The 25,290-nt window shown below is 40.5% G+C and overlaps 2 protein-coding genes across 4 annotated transcripts in view; both read right to left on the bottom strand.

The window, feature by feature from the left end:
* Nucleotides 1-25,290, bottom strand: part of LOC100447686 (neuroblastoma breakpoint family member 12) — a 2,265,351-nt gene that overhangs the window by 282,752 nt on the left and 1,957,309 nt on the right.
* Nucleotides 1-25,290, bottom strand: part of RNF115 (ring finger protein 115) — an 84,434-nt gene that overhangs the window by 23,081 nt on the left and 36,063 nt on the right. For 2 of the 3 annotated variants that reach the window (XM_009245165.4, XM_054553627.2), the window contains 4 exons: nucleotides 23,610-23,668; nucleotides 21,716-21,767; nucleotides 19,246-19,303; nucleotides 5,305-5,513 (listed from right to left, as the gene is read on the bottom strand). In XM_009245165.4, the coding sequence (XP_009243440.1) occupies nucleotides 5,305-5,513; nucleotides 19,246-19,303; nucleotides 21,716-21,767; nucleotides 23,610-23,619 (329 nt within the window). In that variant the 5' untranslated portion in view covers nucleotides 23,620-23,668. The remainder of the gene's footprint in view (nucleotides 1-5,304; nucleotides 5,514-19,245; nucleotides 19,304-21,715; nucleotides 21,768-23,609; nucleotides 23,669-25,290) is intronic. The other variant, XM_002810325.5, reaches the window with a different exon arrangement.

Here is a 25,290-nt window from a genome sequence, read left to right as displayed (position 1 = left end):
AATCCATTTGGAAGGGTAAACACAAGCGAAGCATTAATAAACTTTTGGTTCCTCAGCAAGCAAACTAAGAATTTTTTTTTTTTTTTTAAAGAAAAGAACAATAATGAGGGGCACCTTCTCTACCAGTTTTCAAATCATAGTATAAAATCATAGTGAGTACACCAGGATGGTACATGAAAAGAAAACAAAAATAAAGACCTACAGCACATAATAGAGAATCCAGAAAGAGAAAGGTAAGTATGAAAATGTATACATAATAAAGGTGACATTTCAAATCAGATATGCTATATATTACGCTGTAAATAATTGGATATGCATATGGGGGGGAATTAGATCTTTAACTCAAAAATACACAAAAATACTCCCCACCCACCAGAGATTTGGGCATAATGCCCAATCAGGGCCAGAAACCTTCCACAAAAGTCGATGGATGGGCAAGCCTGTAATCTCAGCACTTTGGGAGGCCATGGGTGGATTACTTGAGGTCAGGAGTTCAAGACCAGCCTAGCCAACATGGTGAAACCCCAACTCTATTAAAAATACAAAAAAATTAGCTAGGCATGGTGGCATGTGCCTGTAATTCCAGCTACTCAGGAGGCTGAGGCACAAGAATCGCTTGGACCTGGGAGGGAGAGGTTGCAGTGAGCTGAGACCACACCACTGTACTCCAGCCTGGGCAACAGAGCAAGGCTCTGTCTCAAAAAAAAAAAAAAAAAAAAGTTGACAGATGGACATATCCTCTGGGATGAATCCTCCATAATTCTTGTAAACTTGGAGCCACCACTGGCTATCTTTCATTTTACAAAGGGAGAGCCAACGTGATAACACAGGAAAGCAGATTTGAGAGAGAAAGAATGACAGACAGATGAACATAACATATTGACTGACCATCTAGATCCACCTATAGACTTCTAATTTACATCAGTGCTTCTTAATGTCACTCCTAGGGAGTGATTTAGAAATCTGAGGGGGCAGTTTTGCTAGTCACAATAAATGGTAGGTACCATTCACATTTACTAAGCAGGAAAAATGAGTGCTAGCTACCCTGCAATAAACAGAAGGACAGCCAGGCCCAACAAAGAACTGTCCTCCAACATGCATACTCTGAACATTCTGCCTGGACATTCATTTGGTGAAAAACTGCCTATAATTAACTGAGACTAAATCCAGCTCCATTCCACACATAAACACAAATTACTTTCCATTTGGTTTTAATATATACTGAATTTTCCAGGAATATAACTATTGTGAAAACTGAGGGAAGTTTATGCTTCCCCACAAACCCCAGAAATTTCCTAAGAGTTCTTCACCATTTTGAAAAATCATAACATTGTACCAACAATGCTTGTGGCAGATGAACTGTAAATATAATCCTCTTGCACTGTCTGCATTTGTAGCTATCATCTTAATGATTCTATATAAAGAAGCAAGCACCTACTTTTTCATTTTGTCGCCCAGAATAGTTATGGCTAGGCATTTACACATTAAAATACATACATTCATATATTATTTTTGTTTCTCCTTTATATTAATTGAAGAACAGTATATATATGCATATGTGTTTTTATTATGTTTTATAGCTTATATTATCAATGAATTTCTAAATCAGGATAGTAGAGGGCATTACAAGATAATTGTTATAAAAGGGAAATGTTGGGTCTGATATAGCTAACAACGATTTGAGTTATGTGAACCAATACATTCTAGTTTTTTGGGTTTTTTTGAGACAGAGTTGTGCTCTGTAACCCAGGTTGGAGTGCAGTGGCGCAATCTTGGCTCACTACAACCTCCGCCTCCCAGGTTCAAGCGATTCTCCTGCCTTAGCCTCCCAAGTAGCTGGGATTGCAGGCACGTGCCACCATGCCCAGCTAATTTTTTTTATTTTTTGTAGAGATGGGTTTTTGCCGTGTTGGCCAGGCTGGTCTCGAACTGGCCTGGAGTGATCCACCCACCTCGGCCTCCCAAAGTGCTGGGATTACAGGCATAAGCCACCGCGCCTGGCTGGTTAGTTTTTTCCTAAGTTATATTAAATTGAATTTCTATCACTTGTAACCAAAAAGAGTTCTAACATAACCACAAAAAGCATTAAAGAAAATATAGAAATTAATTTTTTAATCTTGGAGTAAGAAGAGCCTTTTTGTTTTGTTTTGTTTTTGTTTTGAGACAAGACAAGGACTCACTTTCTGTTGCCCAGGCTGGAGTGCAGTGGTGCAATCACTGCTCAGTGCAGCCACAACCTCCCAGGCTTAAGCGATCCTCCCTCTCATCCTCCAGAGTAGCTAGGACTATAGGCACATGCCACCATGCTCAGCTGATTTTTCATTTTTTGTAAAGATGAGGTCTTGCCATGTTGCCCAGGGTGATCTTAAATTCCTGGGCTCAAGTGATCCTCCCAGAAATTTGAGACCAGCCTGGGCAACATAGTGAGACCCCATCTCTACAAAAAAATTTAAAAATTGGCCAAGCGTTACAGGCATGGTGGTACATGCCTGTAATCCCAGCTACTTGGGAGGCTAAGGCAGGAGGATTGTGTGAGCCCAGAATTTCGAGGCTCAGTGAGCTATGATCATGCCACTCTACTCCAGCCTGGGCAACAGAGCAAGACTCTATTGCAAAATAAATAAATAAAGAAGAAGAAGAAAAAAAAGTAATTTCAAGGCGGAAGAAAAAAGATTAAAAGGGTTGAATTCAGTGAACTAGATCTATTCAATAAGGATTTTAAAGTATCCACTGGGTCTGCAATTATTAATAGAAGGTCACCAGGGATTTTAGTGAAAGGAGGGCCAGACTACAGTAGGTAGAAGACTAATGAAAGATAAAAAAGTAAACACAAACAACTCTTAAGAAATTTTATTGAAAAGAAAAGGAAAAAGATTACTAGGCAGTAAATGGAACAGTAATTCTCAATTCTGGCTACAATAAGAATAACTTTAGGAGCTTTTAAAAATTACCAATGCCTGGTTTCACCCAGACTAATAAAATCACAGTCCCTGGGGATGGAGTCCAGGTACCAGTTTAAAAGATACCCTCAGTGACAATAATGTACAGCCAGGATTGAAAAATACAGAGCTAAAGAGTAAAACGGTGGCCAAGGGGCATTAACTGGGAAAGAAAGCAGGAAGAGGAAGATGGATAATACAAAATCCCAGATGAAACAGCTAGAGAATGGGTCAGAACACGGGCTGATAGACTTGCCTTGAAAAAAACAAAGAACACCTCACCTCAGGAGGCTGGAAGGAGAAATGAAAGTTGATATAGAGAAGCTGGGCACAGGGATTTGGGGAGTTCATGCCCAAGGCCCCAATTTTCATAAAGGAGAATATAAATCAGCTTCTGAGGATCAGCTATTGGATAGAAAATTTGAAGAATGAAATTTAGTGAAAATTCAAAATATCTGTTGAGGGAATGCAAAACAAAAGCCTAATCAAAAGCATGAAATCTAGTGGAGATTAAATGCACCTTACTATCTGCAGGGGCATGATTGGGCACATTTATGTGACTTTTCTAAAGCAGTACTGAACCATCCCCTAATAAAGGAGCAAGGAAAAGTGAATCACAGCACTGCTCCAAAATTGGCCATTTAATGGGTGTAATGGAGGGGGAAAAAAAAAAAGGTGCATAGGAGGTAAAAGTTTAGATGAACTGTAGTTCAGAAACTCAATAATGGGATCTCAAATCTCAAACAGGTAAAGAAGGGAAAGTAATCTATACACAGTTTAACTGGCACAGGATATAGCAGCTTTAACTCTGGGTGCCATAAGCTATTAAAACAATGTAAGATTTTACTGATTTTTGTCCTAGACAATCTCATTAAATCAGATTTCCCATATCCTGTATTTGTTCTATGAAGCGATGTCTGCAACTAACTTTGAAATGCACAAAACATAAGATAAACTAATGGAGAGATAGATGGATAGATATGTAATAAAGCAAGTATAGTAAAATGTTAATAAAGCCTAGAAGGTGTGTGTTGGGGGAGAGGGGGAGTGTAGGCTCTAGAACAGCACTGTTCAATAGAACTAAGATAATGGAAATTTTCTATAATATGTTCTGTCAAATATGATAAGTATTAGCTACATGTGGCCAATGAGCACTCAAAATACAGCTATTTGGGATTGAGGTACTTTGAATTTTGAGTTTTATTAACTTTTGGTTATCTTAAATGTAAACATATAGCTACATGTGGCTAGTAGCTACCATATGAGACAATGTCGCACTATATTCATATAGCCCTAGATTCAAGTCTTAGATCCACCAATGGCTGTTACTTTATTTCTCTGAGACTCAAGTTAATTATTTTATAAAATGAAAACAGCAATAGCACCTATTACTTCAGATAAAGCATGAAGCACAGTCCTCTGAATATGGTAAACACTTAAAATTAACGTTTATTATTCCAACTAAATGAGATACATGAGCAAAACCATCTATTTGACTCATCATTGTGTTCCTAGTGTCTAGTACAGTGCCCCATACAAAAGACACTCAACAAACATTTATTACATGAATGTTTTTACAGTCACAAGACTTCATATTTATCCTATTAAATTTTTTTCCTTTCTTTACAAAAAGCAGATACTTGATTAAATTTCATGTTAAGTCCATTGTTCCAATCTGTTGAAATATTTAATCCTAATGCCTAATATATTTGATACCCTTTTGAAATTTTGATAAATATACTGCTATAGTTTGAATATGCCCTCCTCAAAAATTCATGTGTTGGAAACTTAATCCCCAGTGGAGCAGTGTTGAAAGATGGAGACTTTAAGAGATGACTCTCCCGTGAGTGGATTAAATGCCTTTATCCTGGAAGTGGATTAGTTATTGTTGAGTGAGTTCCTAATAAAAGGATGAGTTTGGCACCTTTCTTTCTTGCTCATGTATGCTCTCTTGCCCTTCTGCCTTCCAACATGGAATGACACAGCAAGAAGGCCCTCACCAGATGTGGATCCCTCAACCATGGACTTCCCAGCCTCCAGAAATATAAGAAATGAATCTCTGTTCTTTATAAATCACCCAGTCTCAGGTATTCTGCTATAGCTACACAAAATGGACCGAGACACATATCATCTATAAATTAATCTAAGACATTAATAAAAATGTTAATCACAGACATAACATTTCTCACTCTCTGATTTATCATCGGGTAAGTACTAACATTCAATTTAGCTTCACTTTCATCCTTTCTACATATGTCCATCTTGTCCACAAAGGTAATAAGTATGAGACCCTTATAAAGATTAGATTATACCAATGTCCTTCATTGAAACTACCTTAAATAGAACTTAAAATACAACAACTCACCCTTCAATAGCTGGAGATCTGTCAGGACGAGAACTTCCTCGAGATCTGTATCTCCGACCCAATGGCAACCGTGGAGGTCTTGCTCCCCAGAAGTCAGTGTGAGTCTGGTGACCCCTTTCATTGGCTCTATTATCTTGGTCCAGTGGATTGCTACTTAGAAATGGTCTAAAATCTTGAAAAAACATCGTGTGATCCAAATGGCCCCAAAGCTAGTAAAGACCAGAAATAAGTCACATGTTAGAAAAATCAATCAATAAACAGCTGGATTGTTTAAAGTTTTTTATATTACAAATGGCCACTGTGAATATTACTGTATGTCTTCTTCTGCAGAGGTACCAGAGTTTCTATATTTTTGGTCTGTAAAACTATTACATGATCTATACATCTTCAACTTTACTGGGTAATGACAAATTGTTTTCCAAACTGGTTGTAGCAATTTAAACACCCACCAAGTGTTTAAGAGTTTCTACTGTGCCACATCCTGGCAAGCACTTGATATCACAGGACTTTTTTTAAAAAAAGTTTTTAACAACTGGTGAACAGAAAATGATTTTCCATTGTGGGGTTTTTGGTTTTGCTGTGTAAGAAAAATTACAAATGTTTAATTAAAATGCATATGTTTCCGTCCTATGCCAAAAAGAAAATTTAATAGATCTGTGGTGAGCCTGAAGACTCCTTTTAGCGTTTCTTACAGGGCAGGTCTATTAATAATGAAGCCCCCTCAGCTATTGTTTATCTGGGTATGTCATGATTTCTTCTTAATTCCTGAAGGATAGGTTTGCCAGATTTAGAATTCTTGGTTGGCAGGTCTGTCTTTCATCACTTTAAATATGTCATCCCACTGCCTTCTAGCCTCCATGGTTTCCACTAAGAAATCAACAGAAATTCATCTTATTTAAGATCCCTTATATGTTACAAGTTGCTTCTCTCTTGCTGCTTCCAAGATTCTCTTTTTTTTTTTTTTTTTTTTAATTTTTATTTATTTATTTATTTTTTTAAATTTATGAAGTATTTATTGATGATTCTTGGGTGTTTCTCGGAGAGGGGGATATGGGAGGGTCATAGGATAATAGTGGAGAGAAGGTCAGGAGATAAACACATGAACAAAGGTCTCTGGTTTTCCTAGGCAGAGGACCCTGCGGCCTTCTGCAGGGTTTGTGCCCCTGGGTACTGGAGATTAGGGAGTGGTGATGACTCTTAAAGAGCATGCTGCCTTCAAGCATCTGTTTAACAAAGTACATCTTGCACCGCCCTTAATCCATTTAACCCTGAGTTGACACAGCATATGTTTCAGAGAGCATGGGGCTGGGGGAAAGGCCATAGATCAACAGCATCCCAAGGCAGAGGAATTTCTCCTAGTCAGAACAAAATGGAATCTCCTATGCCCACCCCTTTCTACACAGACACAGCAACAATCTGATCTCTCCTTCCTTTCCCCACACTTCCCCCCCCCTTCCTTTCAACAAAACCGCCATCGTCCTCATGGCCGGCTCCCGATGGTCGCTGTCTCTTCGGAGCTGTTGGGTACACCTCCCAGACAGGGCGGCCGGGCAGAGGCGCTCCTCGCTTCCCAGACGGGGCCGCCCGGGCAGAGGCGCTCCTCTCCTCCCAGACGGGGCGGCCGGGCAGAGGCGCTCCTCGCTTCCCAGACGGGGCCGCCCGGGCAGAGGCGCTCCTCGCTTCCCAGACGGGGCCGCCCGGGCAGAGGCGCTCCTCGCTTCCCAGACCGGGCCGCCCGGGCAGAGGCGCTCCTCACTTCCTCCCAGACCGGGTGGCAGCCGGGTAGAGGCGCTCCTCACCTCCCAGATGGGGCGGCCGGGCAGAGGCGCTCCTCACTTCCCAGACTGGGCGGCCGGGCAGAGGCGCTCCTCACTTCCCAGACCGGGCGGCCGGGCAGAGGCGCTCCTCACTTCCCAGATGGGGCGGCCGGGCAGAGACGCTCCTCACTTCCTCCCAGACGGGGTGGCGGCCGGGCAGAGGCGCTCCCCACCTCCCAGACAGGGCGGCCGGGCAGAGGCGCTCCTCACTTCCCAGACGGGGAAGATTCTCTTTTTATCTCTGGCTTCGGAAATTTTAATTATAATGCGTCTTGTATGGATGTCTTTGAGTTTATCCTTCTTGGGTGTTAGCTGAGCTTCTTGGATGTGTATGTTCATGTCTTATCAAATTTGAAATGGTTTTGGCAATTATTTCTTAAACATGTTTTCTGCACCTTTCTCCCACTCCTTACCATGATACATATGTTGGTATCCCACACATCTCCTGGACTCTGTTCATTTTTCTTCAATCTTTTAAATGTGTGCTCTTCAAACTATATAATTTCAGTGGACCTATCTTCAAGTTTGCTGATTCTTCTGTCTGCTCATATCTTTTGTTGAGCTCCCCTAGTGAATTTTCATTTCAATTATTGTAACCTTCAGCTCCAAAATTTCTCTTTGCCTACTTTTAAAAATTTCTCTTTATTGATATTCTCTATTTGTTGAGACATTATTATCTTGAATTCCTTTAGTTCTTTCTCCATGGTGTCCTTTAGCTCTTTGAGTATACTTAAGATAGCTGATTTAAAGTTTTTGTCTAGTAATTCTAGTATTAGTGCTTCCTCGGGGTAGTTTCTGTTCATTTCTTTTTTCTTGTGAATGAAGCATATTTTCTAGATTCTTCACATGCTTCGTAATTTTTTTTTAAAAAACTGAACATTTATAATGTGTAAAAAATAAAACAAAAACAAAAAGAGATGGATGCAGTGGTGTGTGCCTGTAATTCCAGCTACTCAGGAAGCTGAAGTGGAAGGATCGCTTGAGCCAACGAGTTCAAGATTAGCCTGAGCAACACAGCAAGACCACATTTCAAAACAAATAAACCAAAAAGAAACAAAAAAAGAAAAAGAAAAGTAAAATGCTCGCCAGGTCTCTGCTGATTAGCTGTTGAGGCACTCCTTCAAAACTTAGCCAGGGCCTTTATAAATCTACCTGAATATTCACTTCCTGTTTGTGTTGAACCTAAAGACAAGCCAGAGGTGAAAGCTAATGGCCTTCTCAGGTCTTTTCTGAGCACGCATACTGCCCTGAGCTGTGCACTTGGCTTTCTAGTTTCTCATCCACAATAGCTTTTCAAAGCTCCTATTCCTCCACAAAAACTCACTCTACAGCTTTTCCTCTCAGGCTTTCAATATCTTATTGTTTGCCCTGTTTTTTTTGTTTGTTTTTTTTGTTTATTTTTTGCCCCTGGTGGCAGTCCTTTGGGGAAAGGACAAAACAGAACACACAATCCCTTAGGAGGAAGAGTGTCCACTCTCTGGAATCAGGCACCAGCATGGGGAACACAGGCTGTCATCTTCAAGATTGCAGCCATACCAGGAAGGGAGGTGAGGCTAGGGTAAGCTAAAATGCCACAAAGATCTCTTATCTTGTTTCAGTGCCCTTTCTTCTGGCGAAGTATTTGCTTGGCTGCTGTAAACCTGTGATTACCTTTCCAGAGTTTTGATAAGCTAAATTCTGACTTTTCTGTCAAGGTGTTTGGTGTTTCTGCACAGGGATGACCCCCAGAACTCCTACTCTACCATTTTCGCCGACATCACCCTGTCATTGTGGTTTTAGTTTGCTTTCCCTGATACGAATATACCAATAAGGCTAAACATCTTGTCATGTAATATTTACCAGCCATTCATATGTCTTCTCTTTCCCCCGACTTTTTTTTTTTGGTGTTTTAGAAATCCAGACATTTCTTTCTTTTTCTTTTTTTCCTTTTTGAGATGGAGTCTTGCTCTGTCGCCCAGGCTGGGGTACAGTGGCACGATCTCGGGTCACTGCAACCTCCACCTCCTGGGTTCAAGCCATTCTCCTGCCTCAGCCTCTCAAGAAGCTGGGATTACTGGCATGTGATACCACGCCCGGCTAATTTTTTATATTTTCAGTAGAGATGGGGTTTCACCATGTTGGCCAGGCTGGTCTTGAACTCCTGACCTCAAGTGATCTGCCCACCTCGGCCTCCCAAAGTGCTGGGATTACAGGCGTGAGCCATGGCGCCCAGCCACATTTATTTCTTAAATTTAAAACTTCTTCTTGTTAAATCACACTGAGTTTACTTTTTCAGTACTCATCAGTTGTTTCAACTAAATCAGTTTTAAATCTCTATTCTTTCTCTTTTATGTCTTGTCTTGCTTCATGTCTTTTGTCCATTTTCTTATTGAACTGACTTTCTAATTGCCTTAGCATCTTTTTTAAAATTCTGTATTTTAATAGTTAATTCCTGGTAACAGAAATGCAACTGATTTTTGTATATTGACCTTAGTATACAGAAAATTTGCTGAACTCTTAATAATTCTAATAATTTGTGTACACAGAAAATCCAAAAACAGGCTGGGCACAGTGGCTTATGCCTGTAATCCTAGTACTTTGGGAGGCCAAGGCAGGAGGATAGCTTGAGCCCAGGAGGTCAAGACCAGTCTACAAAAAATTTAAACATTAGCTAAGTGTGGTAGCATGCACCTGATGTTCCAGCTACTCAGGAGGCTGAGTGGGGAGGATCACTTGAACCCAGGATCTTGAGCTCAAGCTCATGAGGTCGAGGTTACAGTGAGCTATACAGAACCCTAATTATATGCTATGTTTTTTCCTATACATACATATCTTTGGTAAAGTTTAACTTATAACTTAATTTATAACTTAGACATAGTAAGAAATTAACAACAACTAATAATAAAATAGAACAGTTATAACAATATATAATAATAAAAGTTTTGTGAATGTGGTCTTTTTTTTTTTGAGACAAGGTCTCAACTCTGTCGCTCAGGCTGGAGTGCAATGGCGTGATCACGGTTCACTGCAGCCTCAATCTCCTAGGCTCAAGTGATCCTCCCACCTCAATCCCCCAAGTAGCTAGGACTACAGGGACGTACCATCACACTCAGCTAATTAAAAAAATTTCTTTTTAGAGATGAGGTCTAATTTTGTGGCTGGTCTCAAACATCTGGCTTAAAGTAATCCTCCTGCCTCGGCCTCCCAAAGTACTGGGATTGAACCATGAGCCTCTGTGCCCCACTTTAAAATATCTTATTGTAGCCAGGCGTGGTAGCTCAAGCCTATAATCCCAGCACTTTGAGAGGCTAAGGCGGAGGGGGGATCACTGAGGCCAGGAGTTCGAGACCAGCCTGGCCAACATGGTGAAACCTTGTCTCTACTAAAAAAATAAAAAAATTAGCCGGGCATGGTGGCATACGCCTATAGTCCCAGCTACTCAGGATGCTGAGGCATGAGAATCACTCAAACCCAGGAGGCGAACCCAGGAGGCGGAGGTTGCAGTGAACCGAGATCACTCCATGGCACTTCAGCCTGGGCAACAGAGCAAGACCCTGTCTCAAAAAAATAAAAATAAAATAAATAAAATAAAATATCTTATTGTAGTACACTCACATGTTTTCAGGCCATGGTTGACCACAGGGTAAGGGGGGGACTACTGTACCAATTTAGACTCCTACCAGAGTATAAAAGCTTACATTTACCCCTACTCTGACCAACATTTTTTTTTTTTTTTTTTTTTGAGAAGGAGTCTCGCTCTGTCACCCAGGCTGGAGTGCAGAGGCACCATCCTGGCTCACTGCATACTCCGCCTCCCAGGTTCAAGCCATTCTGCTGCCTCAGCCTCCAGAGTAGCTGGGATTACAGGTGTCTGCCACCATGCCCAACTAATTTTTGTATTTTCAGTAGAGATGGGGTTTCACCATGTTGGCCAGACTGGTCTTGAACTCCTGACCTCAGGAGATCCACCTGCCTTGGCCTCCCAGAATGCTGCAATTACAGGCATGAGCCACTGCACCCAGCCTGACCAACATTTTTTAAGTTTTAAAAATTCTAATATATAAGCTGAAGAACAAAAAGTAATATGCAGACTAAAAACATCAATTAGATTTCTCGGCCAGGCACAGTGGCTCACATCTGTAATCCCAGCACTTTGGGAGGCTGAGGAGGGTGGATCACCTGAAGTGAGGAGTTCAAGACCAGCCTAGCACGGTGAAACCCCGTCTCTACTAAAAATACAAAAAGTTAGCTGGGCGTGGTGGAGATGCCTGTAATCCCAGCTACTTGGGAAGATGAGGCAGGAGAATTGCTTGAACCCAGGAGACAGAGGTTGCAGTGAGCTAAGATCGCACCATTGCACTCCAGCCTGGGCAACAAGAGTGAAACTCTGTTTCCAAACAAAAAGATTTCTCTAAATACTGGTGACGTAAAATACCTTTTCATTTTAACTGCCATTTGCGCTTCTTATCAAATCTGCCTTATTTCCCTTTACTTTCTAGTTATAGTCTTCATCTATTAGAGATCACTGGTTTCTAGTCTGAAAAATGGTCTAGAACACAAGAATTCTCTTGACCCAAAATTCCAAAGTAAACGTGACATTTAAAAACCTAAAACTATACTTGTCTTCAACAAGTGAAAAAGTACGAGCAGACTCCTCCATGTTCTCAATCATCGATCTCACTAAGGTGAATTATAAGAAGAAATCTATGATTCCCTTACTATATACAATTCCACAACATTTGCTCACAGAAAACAACTCTCAAAGTAACCATTAGTTTCATTATAATATAAAAATGAAATATTTAAAACCTTGACTGGAAGAAAAATCAAGCACCAAGTTCATAATAATCTGCTTTGATACTAACATACTTTAGATGACTATAAATTGTTACCACACCTAATAATATATAAAATTTCTAAAGGATCCATGCTTAAAAACAGCTTCAACATCAGCATGAGGCATTTTTCTACTAGTATAAAAAGTGCAAATTAATAGTAACAGTCAATGTGTTTGTGGCCTATTTTAATCTCAAAATAATAGTGTACCCTGACCAAAGAACACGGGATAGAAAAGCACACCTCACAAATTTATACCAAATCAGCACTAAGGATAAAAATAGCTTCAGGTCATTTGTCTCTGAGTAGACTCAGATAAGCATAAAAGAAAGAAAAAATAGCTCATACAACAAAACTGGGTATTCAGGACACAGCTTACATAAGTAAAAACTAATAGGGAACACTATCATAGAGTTTTGCTAAAACAGTCTAAAGAATCACAGAGACAGTTTGACAAGTTTTGCCTTGAAAAACTCAAAACATTACTCTGAATATAAGTACAACGACAATATTTCTGAAAATATTTGGGGTGAACTATTTACACATTCAAAATAAAAAACAGGATGGACAATATCTTCCATTTAGCAGAACTTGCTCTACACTAACCATGATCACATCAGCACTTCTTAAAATATTATGGTCTGTTCCTCAATGAGTTAAATAGTTACCATATGACCCAGCAATTTCACTCCTAGTTACATAACCAAGAAAATTAAAAACATATGATCACACAAAAACTTGTACAAAAATATTTACAGCAGCATTATTATTCATAACAGGCAAAAAGGGTAAACAACCTAAATGTCCATCAACTGATGAAGAATAAATAAAATGCGGAATATCCATACAATGTAGTACTATGCAGCCATAAAAATGAATGAAGTACTGATACATGCTACAGCATGGATGAACCTTGAAAACAGTATTCTAAGTAGAAAAGAGTCAGTCACAAAGGTTCACATATTGCATGATTTAATTTATAACAAATATCCTATATAGGCAAATCCATAGAGACAGAAAATAGATTAGTGGTTGCCTAGGGCTGAGAGAACTGTGGAGAAATATGTAGTGACTACTAATGTGTATGGGGATTCTTTTGGGGATGATGAAAAAGTTCTAAATCAGTGGTAATGGTTGTACAACTCTGTGAATATACTAAAACCACTTAGCTGTACACTTTAACAGAGTGAATTACACAGTATATGAATTATATCTCAAAAAATAATATTAGAGTCTATAAAGATGAGTCAATTAAGGGTAAATAATTTTATAATTATTAACCTTAGAAATGTAATCTCGAAAAAGTTCACAGGCGATTTTGTGAAAACATTAAAGCAAAGTAAGGAAGATACTCACCACCCCGAAATGTTTCGTGTGCCTTTGTAATCCTTCCCTCCTGCCCCTTCCCATCCCCAAGCAACCCCTGATCTTTCTGTGGTTTGCATTTTCTAGAATTTTATGTAAAGGGCATCATATTGTATGTACTCTTCAACAGAGGAATGATGTAGATGATTAGTGAAGAGCAAAGTCTAATCTCTAATGATTTCGCATTTCTCCAGCAAGTGGAGTTCATGTATTAGGAAGTTGCACAAATGCAAAATAAGTTGTTCTGATTATGTGTGCCTGCTTTGCAGCCTCTAATTCTCAGGTAGGTCATCCTGTATAAACTTAGGATGTCCATTTGGCCACAGTTCAACTTTGTGTTCCAATTCAGCTGAATAAAAATTAAATTTTTATATCCATCTGTCTGGTGTTCTATGTTTTATTTCTCAGTATGTTCTAGACTCAGGCAGAGGAAGTATGATCAACAATCAACCATCATATATAACTAGACACGCCTAACACAAGATAATAGTGTAATAAATATAATGTAGCCATTAAAGAATATGAAGTCCTAGATTTTTTTTTTTTTTTTTGGAGACAGGGTCTCACTCTGACACCTAGGCTGGGGTGCAGTGGCACGATCTCAGCTCACTGCAACCTCTGCCTCCCAGGCTCAAGAGATTCTCCCACCTCCACTTCTCGAGTAGCTGGGACTACAGGCATATGCCACTACACCTGGCTAACTTTTTATTTTTATTTTTGTAGAGACAGGGTTTTACCGCGTTGCCCAGGCTGGTCTTGAACTCCTGGGCTCAAACAATCCGCCTGCCTCCGCCCTCCCAAAGTGCTAGGATTACAGGCGTGAGCCACCACATCCAGCTATAATTCTAATAACTATAGAGAGACAAGTAAAAGGTTTATGACATAATACCAAGTAAATTTTTCGAGGCAGAAATACAATATACTCTTATGACAGCAACTCTGAACAGTTATGAGGTATGCACATGAGAAATGAGAAGTATTTTGCTAAAAAATGCATAAAGCTATAATCAAGTAATGAGAATATGGGATATTTCTCTTTTATTTATTTATTTATTTATTTGATACAGAGTCTCGCTCTGTTGCTCAGGCTAGAGTGCAGTGGCACTATCTCAGCCCACTGCAACCTCCGCCTCCCGGGTTCAAGCGATTCTCCTGCCTCAGCCTCCCAAATAGCTGGGATTACAGGCGCCCGCCACCACACCCAGCTAATTTTTGTATTTTTAGTAAAGACAAGGTTTCATCACATTGGACAGGCTGGTCTGGAACTCCTGACCTCAAGTGATCTGCATGCCCAGCCGATATTTCTCATTTTTAAAAAAGCTTAGGCCCAGGCACGGTGGCTCACGCCTGTAATCCCAGCACTCTGGGAGGCCAGGACGAGAGGATGCCCTAAGGTCAGGAGTTCTAGACCAGCCTGGCCAACGTGGTAAAACCCCATCTCTACTAAAAATACAAAAATTAGCCAGGTTTGGTGGCGGGAGCCTGTAATCCAAGCTACTCGGGAAGCTGAGGTGAGAGAATCACTCGAACCCAGGAGGCAGAGGTTGCAGTAAGCCGAGATCGTGCCACTGCACGCCAGCCTGGGCAACAGAGTGAGACTCCATCTCAAAAAAACAAACAAAAAAAAGCTTAAGGTTGTTATTTTTCAGTAACTATGCCTTAGGACAAAATCTGAAAGGAAATGTACGGAAAAGGGAGCTCTTAGAATAGTGAAACTCGGCCGGGCGCGGTGGCCCACGCCTATAATCCCAGCACTTTGGGAAACCAAGGCGGGCGGATCACGAGGTCAGGAGATCGAGACCATCCTGGCTAACACGGTGAAACCCTGTCTCTACTAAAAATACAAAAAATTAGCCAGGCGTGGTGGCACGCGCCTGTGGTCCCAGCTACTCAGGAGTCTGAGGCAGGATAATCGCTTGAACCCAGAAGGCAGAGGTTGCAGTGAGCCGAGATTACGCCACTGCACTCCAGCCTGGGCAACAGAGTGAGACCCCATCTGAAAAAATAGTGAAACTCAAGATACATATTTTTAAATTTTTTACTGCCACTATAATGCTGCTTATGTAACAAAAACAAATTTTATTTAAATACATATAAATCAGACAGCTCAGAGCACCCTGCCCTCTTGTGCATATCTGAGAGCTCTTTTTTCCAGAAAGCCATATATCTTATTTTCTCCTAATCTGAGGCAGCAGCCAGAGCCACTCTTGCACTGAAGCAATCCATTCAGGTAAGCTGAGACTCTAAGATCGGATGACCCACTGGCACCAGGTCACGGGCAGAAGTTTGCAAGTAATCAATGAAACCTTCAGGTAGCTATGGGGCTCACTTTCTAGATTACCACCAGGAAGCTTAGTATAGCAATGTCTTCTCTCTACAAACTGCTAGCAACATTTTCAGATTGACTCTCCACTGGCCCTCACACATTATTCAAACACTGCTCTCATGTAACTGGCAACCCTCCCCTACCTTCTCTCTATCCCATTAGTCTCTTATCTCCGACCCCAGTCTCATTTAAAAAAAAAAAAAAAGTCAATACTGATTTTGTCAGAAATTTTCTTGGAATAAGCCTCTTCTAATATAGACAGTATTTTAAGAATTCAGCTATTAGTAAATGTTACTTATAGAAAATAACCACTTCATTGTACAAGCAGCTCCAGCTAAAGAAAAACAGAGCAAAACTGAGCATAAGTCTTTGCTGAAATTACCAACTAAAGCAGGGAAAAGAAAAACAACTTTAGTTTCTATATATAATTTTATTTCTAAGTTTTTTCTTCAGGGACATGAGCATAAAACCTTATAGCTTATGAATACTATTTTAAGATATTTTTCACATCTTTGCTTATCTAAATTCCACCTACTCTTCAAGGCTCCAGTGCAAGTTTTACCTTCACTATGAAGTCTTAATAATGGCTAAAATGTTTCAAGCACTCACTAGATGGCAGGCACATTGCAGTCTACACACCTAGCATGTATTAACTCATTTAATCCTCATAACATCCCTATGAGGAAAGGATGATTATTTCCCAATTTACAGACAAGGAAACAAGAGAGGCACTGAGAGATTCTAAGTAACTTTGCCCAGGTTACACAGCCAATAAGTGGCAGACACAGGATTTGAGCTCAGGCAATCTGATTCCAGAGGCTGTGTTCTTAATCACTGTCATATGACCTCTCCTCACGACCCTGGCCCACCTTATCTCTTCCTTCTACTATACTTGTTACATATACCCCAGAATAAATTTATTATACACTTTTCCTTTTTTTTTTTTTTTGAGACAGAGTTTCGCTCTTATTGCCCAGGCTGGAGTGCGGTGGTGCAATCTCCGCTCACTGCAACCTCCGCCTTCTGGGTTCAAGCGATTCTCCTGCCTCAGCCTCCCAAGTAGCTGGAATTACAGGTGCCCACCACCACGCCTGGCTAATTTTTTGTATTTTTTAGTAGAGATGGGGTTTCACCATGTTGGCCAGGCTGGTCTCGAACTCCCGACCTCCCGTGATCCACCTGCCTCGGTCTCCCAAAGTGCTGGGATTACAGGTGTGAGCCACCACGCCCAGCCTTCCTTGTTTTCTTAAGTGTTTGCACTTGCTCCATGACAAAATTTTAAGTTCCTTTCAGGCAAGGCAACCGTGACATTTACTTCCTGCCCCTATTTCTAGGACAGTGCTATGTATGAAACATTCAGTATATACTTTCAGCCAGGCACAGTGACACCTGCCTGTAATCCCAGCTACTAGGGAACCTGAGGTGGGAGGATCACTTAAGCTCAGAAGTTCGAGTCCAGCCTGGGCAACATAGTAAGGCCCCATCTCTTAAAAACACACACACACACACACACACACACACACACACACACACTTCTTAGCTAATTTATTAAAAATCCCTGGCGACATCTAAAGAACACGAAGTTACAAGCTATGAATCAGCACAATTACTTTAACACCTGAAGGATAACTCATGCCATCAGTGTCGGATTTAGCATTACTAAAGTTAGGAAACTGACTACATATATTTATTTTTCTTCTTACTCAATGCATTTCTTCCTAGTGAGTCATACCTACAAAATTGGCAGACTGATCTATTTCCATTACCTAAAAGAGAACACTAAAGAAAAATCAAATGAAATTTCTTCTTCTGCATATGCATAATCAGTAAGTGACAATCTGTGTTATCACAAATAGCACACACAAGGGGAAAGAATGCTGAAATCATAAAGGCTTCCAGGACTGGCAAACAGAACACATTTTATTTTATTTTATTTTTTTGAGATGGAGTCTCGCTCTGTCACCCAGGTTGGAGTGCAGTGGTGCGATCTTGACTCACTGCAACCTCTGCCTCCCGGGTTCCAGCGATTCTCGTGTCTCACCCTCCCATGTAGCTAGGATTACAGGCGCATGCCACCATGCCCAGCTAATTTATTGTATTTTTAGTAGTGAAACACGGGGTTTCACCACGTTGGCTAGGCTGGTGTCGAACTCCAGACCTCAGGTGATCTGCTCACCTCGGCCTCCCAAAGTGTTGGGATTACAGGCGTGAGCCACTGTGCCTGGCCCAGAATATATATTAAATAATGTTTTTTAATCCATTAAAATGGGAAAATAAAAATGCAAGTTCAAAACATGATCTGTCTGGAATCACTCTAATCAATCCGGGCAGTTCAGAGTTAACCAAAACTCTTAATACTGGATATTAAGAAGTAGCACAGACCATAAGCCGAAAAACCACTCTAAATAGAACAGGACCATTACCCAGACAATGTTGATAAATCTAACATCATTAAAATGTGGGGGCTACAGGTCTTAAAATAATTTTCAAATAATAAGGGAGAGAAGCTTAGGGTTTTACAGGCTTCTTATTAAATATTACTTTTCAAATATACTACTAGTACAATTTCAATTTACATACAAAACAGTGAAATATTTTGCTATCTCTCTAGGCACTTCAGCTATCTCTGGAAAAGGCTAATGTGATCCTAAAACATAAAGAAATCCTGATTATGGGATTTAACTTATTTCTTCCTTTTAGCATCTGTCAGCTTTCTAGAGCTGAACAAGTTGTATGGCAATATAGGGTACACATACAAACAACCAAAAGAAGAACACCAGTGTTTTTTGTAGGCTGGCTGGTTTGTACCTTCTGGGCTGTAGTCTCTAAATAATTAAAAACAAAGAGTATTAATGCCACTGAATTATACACTTAAAAATACTTACAATGGTTTCTTTAAAAAAAAAAAAAAACACAACTAAAGAGACTTTAGGTCAATGGACAAAGTGAAAAAAGAAAATTAGTCTGGATTTAATATAAAATGGTATTCAAGAATGAAGACTAATGCCCTATTTTCAAATCACAGTTAAGATGTGTTTTTCTCAAAAAATATGGACGCCACATTATAAGAAGATATATAAATTATTTACAGATCCCCTCTTGGGATCTGAAAGGCAAGTAAACATCCTTAATCTACACCAAACTACTGTGTTGACTAGAGGTAAGCCCTGGAAACCAGTACCTCTGTTCAAGGTTGAAGACTATTTCATTGTGACTTCGACAACTCATCCTGGCCTGCACTTTACCTGGTTGTCACACCACTAAAGCAGAGTCTGCAACACTGTTATTTCAACAACAGCAAAAGCTTTTTATTCTCACCCTGTGTATACAATAACAAAGTAGAAAACAAGAATTAAAAACACTACCAGTTTAAAAGAATACAGTTTGAGGCTATTACTTTCTCCTAATCAAGGGTTTATCAAAGGTAACACGCCCAAGCCCCAGCTACTGAAAAGATTTGTGAAAACACAAATCTTCCCAAGGGTTACTATGGCCCACATTTTTTCTTATACATTCAGTTAAACTCTGATGTTTTGCCACACTGGAAAGTTAGTATCTGCCATGATTTTAACACCTAACCGCTTCTTAAAGAATTCCTACAGCTAAAGGAAAACTTACCTCTGCAAAATGTGTTGTTGTGCTATTGTCTATCCGACTGCCGCCACCACCTAAAAAACTAAAGAGAAAAGGAATGAGTGGTGATTCTATTCCCAGGAACAAGCTTCCCTCCCAGAAGCTAAATATAGAATGGCATAATGAGAACAAAGCCCAATAAGGAAAAATAACTCATCCCAACACAACACCTATTAAAGGAAATTATGAATAACTGGCATGTGAATTAATCTATGAAAAGTATCATAAACCACAAAACCCAGTAGTTTTCAAGGCTAAATCCAGTGAAAAATTGGAGAAGCCACCATAGAGAAGGAAGAAGGACCCACAGGCAGCAATGCAATTCAGATTTGACCTATCAAAAGAAAAATATTTATCCTCAAGAACGCTAACAAAACAAAATGTTTCACTAAAAAACCATTCAACCACCAGATGAACACAACATTTGAGGCTACAATAGTTAATATTTCTTAGGAATGATTAAATGTAGTAACATAAGGGGCCTGGTACTGTATTTAAAACATTATAAAAGGACTCAATAAATATTTCTCCCCCTACCCACCTTTCAGGACCCATCTCAAATGCTACCTCCTCCATCAAGCCTTTCTGAACTCACCAACCAAATAAGACTCTTCCACACCCTTCTGCACTCTCACTTTGATTCTAAAACCTACCTTGTATTATAAATATCTAGGATTTGCCACATACATTTCAATCCATTTCCCTCCTTCATTAATATAAATTCAGAAGGCAAAGACTGCAATTTATTAATGCCTCAAATACACAGAGTGTTTATTAAGTGTCAAACATTACACAGTACTATCACCTTTAAAAATCCTGCAATGTCAATGTCCTATATTGATACTCAAAAGTTGTTGAATTAATCACATGTGAAAATGATAAAATATCTATTCCCAAAGACCCTGAAGAGTAGAGAGAAATATTAAATCCCATTGTCCCCATGAAATTTGCAAAGAACAAAGAAAACAAGCTAACACATCTGGGAAGGGGGGATGGAAAGAATCACAGGAACTGCTGGATACCACTTTTACTTCAAGAGACACACTTAAGCACACAAACATACAAACACTCACCCCAATGATAAGTTCACAAACTACTACAAATAGTTTTCATTTGTAGGATTACAATACCAATCCAGGCATTGTGCTGAGCTCACTGAGGAAACAAACACACCCTAGTTAGTCTGAAACCAAAAGTGAAAAAGCAAAGCTAATGCCATTCTTTATGCAACCATTCTCAAGCCTTATTCCCTGATAAGAAACCATTTAATACCTGTATTAATTTCAGAAAAACGCTTTTGCAAAAATCACTCCAAATGTACAACAAGCCCAAAAGTACTTGTACATCTATGCTAAATAAACAGCTAATTGAACTACCACATACCATAAAAAACTATGTTGAGTGGCTATGTATCCATTTGATTGCTCAAGCCCAGACATGCTTCTAGGACTCTTCCTTCCTGCCTTTACTATACAGTTTCAGGGATTTAAACATCCTTCGTAATTGAAACTGCAACTCTTATCTTCTGGGGTTCTGCTCTCCCTGAAGCTACCTCACCGTTCCCTTTCCTTAAAATTCCTTTAAAGAATAATAGAGCTAATCATAAAGAAGGGATAATAAAAACCACCACATTGTTCTGAGAAATGTTACAAAGCTTAAGAAAACTTACAACGTGCTCCTCTACATGGAAGTTTAAGAGCAGATGGAGCCCATTATCTAATATTTACATGCAAGGCCCTCCTCTTACTGGTTTTTACCTTTCCACTACTTAACCACTGCAATTGCTAAGTATTTAAATCAGCAAATGTTTATGAACTTTATAGAAGGAAATATCATACTGCCTCTATAAGACAAGCATTCTAAGAAAAAGATTTCTTCTTTCATTTAAAACACTAATCTCTTTCAAACCACACAGTCTTTGTATTTGAGTAAATTGCTACCAATAGCACCTATATAAGACAACCTTTGATCTACAAAGACACATAAAAGAATTAACAAAACCCACAGAATACACAGTTCCCTGCTAGACAAAGATTCATCCTACAGTTAATCGTTCTCATTTATAACTGTATTTCCATAAAAGTACTATCTGCCTAAAGAAACCAGGGTTACTCCTTGAAAACTTGGCAAAAAATAAGGCCATTAATTGTTCCCCCACAACCAATATATCTTTTATTTAGCACATGCAGAGCATAAGTGCCTGAAATAAGTATTTGATGCAATTATAATGGCACAAACAAAAAGCTATCCCAAGTTAGCATGCCATCCACACAAAATTGCTAATTTTGCAGTCATGCTAATCTTACCCGTTTAGTGTTGGTATGGTACTACTTAAAACCAAGATGAAATTTAACTGTATCAAAATAGATCCCATGCCACATATTGCCCCAGAAGCTCCAGTTTATTTACACAAATAATCACCAATCATTAGTAAAGTAAAACCAATAGTACATACTGTAAAATATGTAGTTTTTCCTGGTTGTGGAAGGGACCTTCAACTTTAGATTCTGCCAACAGTAACAGTAAAGGAATTACCTACTGCCATTAAAATCCCCAAAGTCACTCCAAGATTAAGATGCTTCAGATTACAGATTCTTTTTGACCAGTCGGTACTTCTTCAATTTTCAGACGAATGTTTAACCAAATAGCCCCAAAAGAACAAATGTGCCATTGTGTTTAGCCAAAAGAGGCCATCCTATCAATGCTATTCTAAAATTTATTAAAATTTTAAGTTAGGCCAGGTGCAGTGGCTCACACCTGTAAATCCCAACACTTTGGGAGGCCGAGACGGGCGGATCACGAGGTCAGGACTTCAAGACCAGCCTGGCAAACATGGTGAAACCCCATCTCTACTAAAAATACAAAAATTAGCCAAACGTGGTGGTGCATGCCTGTAATCCCAGCTACTTGGGAGGCTGAGGCAGGAGAATCACTTGAACCTAGGAGGCAGAGATTGCAGTGAGCCAAGATCGTGCCACTGCACTCCAGCCCGGGCAATAGAGTGAGACTCCATCTCCAAAAAAAAAAAAAAAAGATTTTAGGTTGGGCACGGTGGCTCATGCCTGTAATCCCACTTTGGGAGGCCAAGGCAGGCGGATCACTTGAGGCCAGGAGTTCGAGACCAGCCTGGCCAACACGGCAAAACCCCGTCTCTACTAAAAATATACAAAAATTAGCAGGGCATATTGGCGGACACCTGTAGTCCCAGCTACTGGGCAAGCTGAGGCCCAAGAATCGTTTAAACCTGGGAGGCAGAGGTTGCAGTGAGCTGAGATCGAACCACTGCACTCCAGCCTGGCAACAGAGCAAGACTCTGTCTCTCAAAAAAAAAGAAAAAGAAAAAAGATTTTATAGTTTTGTTCACATAAACAAAAAAGGAATATGTAATGTCACTTTCAGAAATATTTCCCCTTTTTATCAGCTGTATACCTTTATTAAGGCCAATAAGAACAAATTCCAAGCATTACAAACCCATATATTCATATTACACTGGAAAGATGGCCTAAGTTTGACAGCAATAATCTTTTCTTTTTTCTTTTTTTTGAGACACAGTTTCGCTCTTGTTGCCCAGGCTGCAGTCTTGGCTCACTGCAACCTCCGCCTCCCGGTTTCAAGTGATTCTCCTGCCTCAGCCTCCCAAGTAGCTGGGATTACAGGCACCCGCCACGATACCCGGCTAATTTTTGTGTTTTTAATGAAGACGGAGTTTCACCATGTCGACCAGGCTGGTCTCAAGCTCCTGACCTCAGGTGATCCACCCACCTCGGCCTCCCAAAGTGTTGGGATTACAGGCATGAGCCAACACACTGGCCGAATAATCTTAATAAGAACAAGAGACTCAAGGCCTCCTCAAAGCAGAGTAACAATCGGTTTCCCTGGCTAGAAGAGCCTGTTCACCTGATTAGGTATCTTTGTCAGAAGTCACTCCCTAACCCGCCAAAGAGGTATAACAGCAGTTTACCTTCAGGCAGCAGAGTGGTCACTAAAAACCAACTAATAATCTAAGAGAAGCCCCAAGTCTCAGATAATAAATGAAAACTTACCAGATTTACTCTGACATGCATACAGATGTACATGGAATGCCACATACAATCAGGAGCAGTGCGTATCACCACATCTGCTATGATATCACTTTCCAAATTTTCCCATTTTTCTTTCTTTTTCCTCTCCCATTCTTCTGCCCTCTCTTGTGCAAGCTCATGCACTCACTCACTCTTTCTCTCTCTCTCTCACTCTCGCTCTCTCTGTACAGTGTAAGTTATAAAACAAATTCAACTTACTCAGTCCATGCTGAGAGAAAATAGTTTTGATAATAGAATGTCTGATTTATTCATGAGCTTGTACAATACCTGGAATCATCTGTCACTTCTTCAATAAAGCCTGATTCACATCTGGGACATATATATTCCTATAAAAGAAAGGAAGAAACAAAACTTTTTCATTAGAAAGCTACGTGGTATCTGTAGTTTCAGAATAACATGAATAACATGCAGTATACAAGCTGAGGCTCAGAAATGTTGTATGTACTTGCTGACTCAAGTGGTTTTTTTTTTTTTTCTTTTGTGAGACAGGGTCTCACTCTGTCACCCAGGCTGGACTGCAGTGGTATGATCATGGCTCACTGCAGCCTCGATCTCCCAGGCTCAAGAGATCCTCCTGCCTCAGCCTTCAGAGTAGCTAGGATAACAGGCACATGCCAACATACCTAATTTTTTTTATTTTTTGTAGAGGATGAGGTCTTGCTATGTTGCCCAAGCTGATCTCAAACTCCTGAACTGAAGTGATCTTCCTGCCTCAGCCTTCCAAAGTGCTGGAATTACAGGCATAAGCCACTGAGCCCAGCCTAGTTTTTTCTTTCTTTTTTGTTTTTGTTTTTGTTGCCCAGGCTGAAGTGCAATGGCATGATCTCGGCTCACAGCAACCTCCACCTCCTGGGTTCAAATGATTCTCCTGCCTCAGCCTCCTGAGTAGCTGGGATTACAGGCATGCGACAACACACCTGGCTAATTTTGTATTTTTAGGAGAGATGAGGTTTTTCCATGTTGGTCAGGCTAGTCTCGAACTCCTGACCTCAGCTGATCCACCTGCCTCAGCCTCCCAAAGTGCTGGGATTACAGGCGTGAGCCACCATACCCGGCCGGCCTTCTTTTTTTTTTTTTGAGATGGAGTCTCGCTCTCTTGCCCAGGAGCTAGAGTGCAATGGCGTGATCTCAGCTCACTGCAACCTCCACCTCCTGGGTTTAAGTGATTCTCCCGCCTCAGCCTCCCAAGTAGCTGGGATTACAAGCCCCTGGCTAATTTTTGTATTTTTAGTAGAGACGGGGTTTCACCATGTTGGTCAGGCTGGTCTCAAACTTCTGACCTCAGGTGATCCACCCGCCTCGGCCTCCGAAAGTGCTGGGATTACAGGCACGAGCCACTACGCCCAGTCCCAGCCTAGTTTTTTCTATTATACTCTGGCAAATATAGAATTCCATAAAATATTTGCAGAATTGCTTCATAGCTACCTAAGTGGTTTCCACTGACAGCTGAAAAGTAGAGTGTCAAAGATTTTTTTATTTTAAAATTTAGGTTATTTATTTATTTATTTAGAGACAGAGTTTCGCTCTTGTTGCCCAGGCTGGAGTGCAATGGTGTGATCTTGGCTCACCACAACCTCCGCCTCCCAGGTTCAAGAGATTCTCCTGCCTCAGTCTCCCGAGTAGCTGGGATTACAGGCATGCAACACCACGCCCGGCTTATTTTTAGTAGAGATGGGGTTTCTCCATGTTGGTCAGGCTGGTCTCGAACTCCCAACCTCAGGTGATCCCCCTGCCTCAGCCTCCCAAAGTGCTGGGATTATAGGCGTGAGCCACTGCGCCTGGCCTTTTTTTTTTTTTAGACAGAGTTTCGCTCTTGCTGCCCAAGCTGGAGTGCAATGGCACGGTCTTGGCTCACTGCAATCTCCGCCTCCCAGGTTCAAGCCATTCTCCTGCCTCAGCCTCCCAAGTAGCTGGGATTATAGGCACCTGCCACCATGCCCAGCTATTT

The sequence above is a fragment of the Pongo abelii genome, chromosome 1 (assembly GCF_028885655.2).
Source record: "Pongo abelii isolate AG06213 chromosome 1, NHGRI_mPonAbe1-v2.0_pri, whole genome shotgun sequence".
Taxonomy (NCBI): Eukaryota; Metazoa; Chordata; class Mammalia; order Primates; family Hominidae; genus Pongo; species Pongo abelii.
The sequence above is the reverse complement of the archived record's forward strand: the minus strand, read 5'-3'. Positions and strand labels throughout refer to the sequence as shown.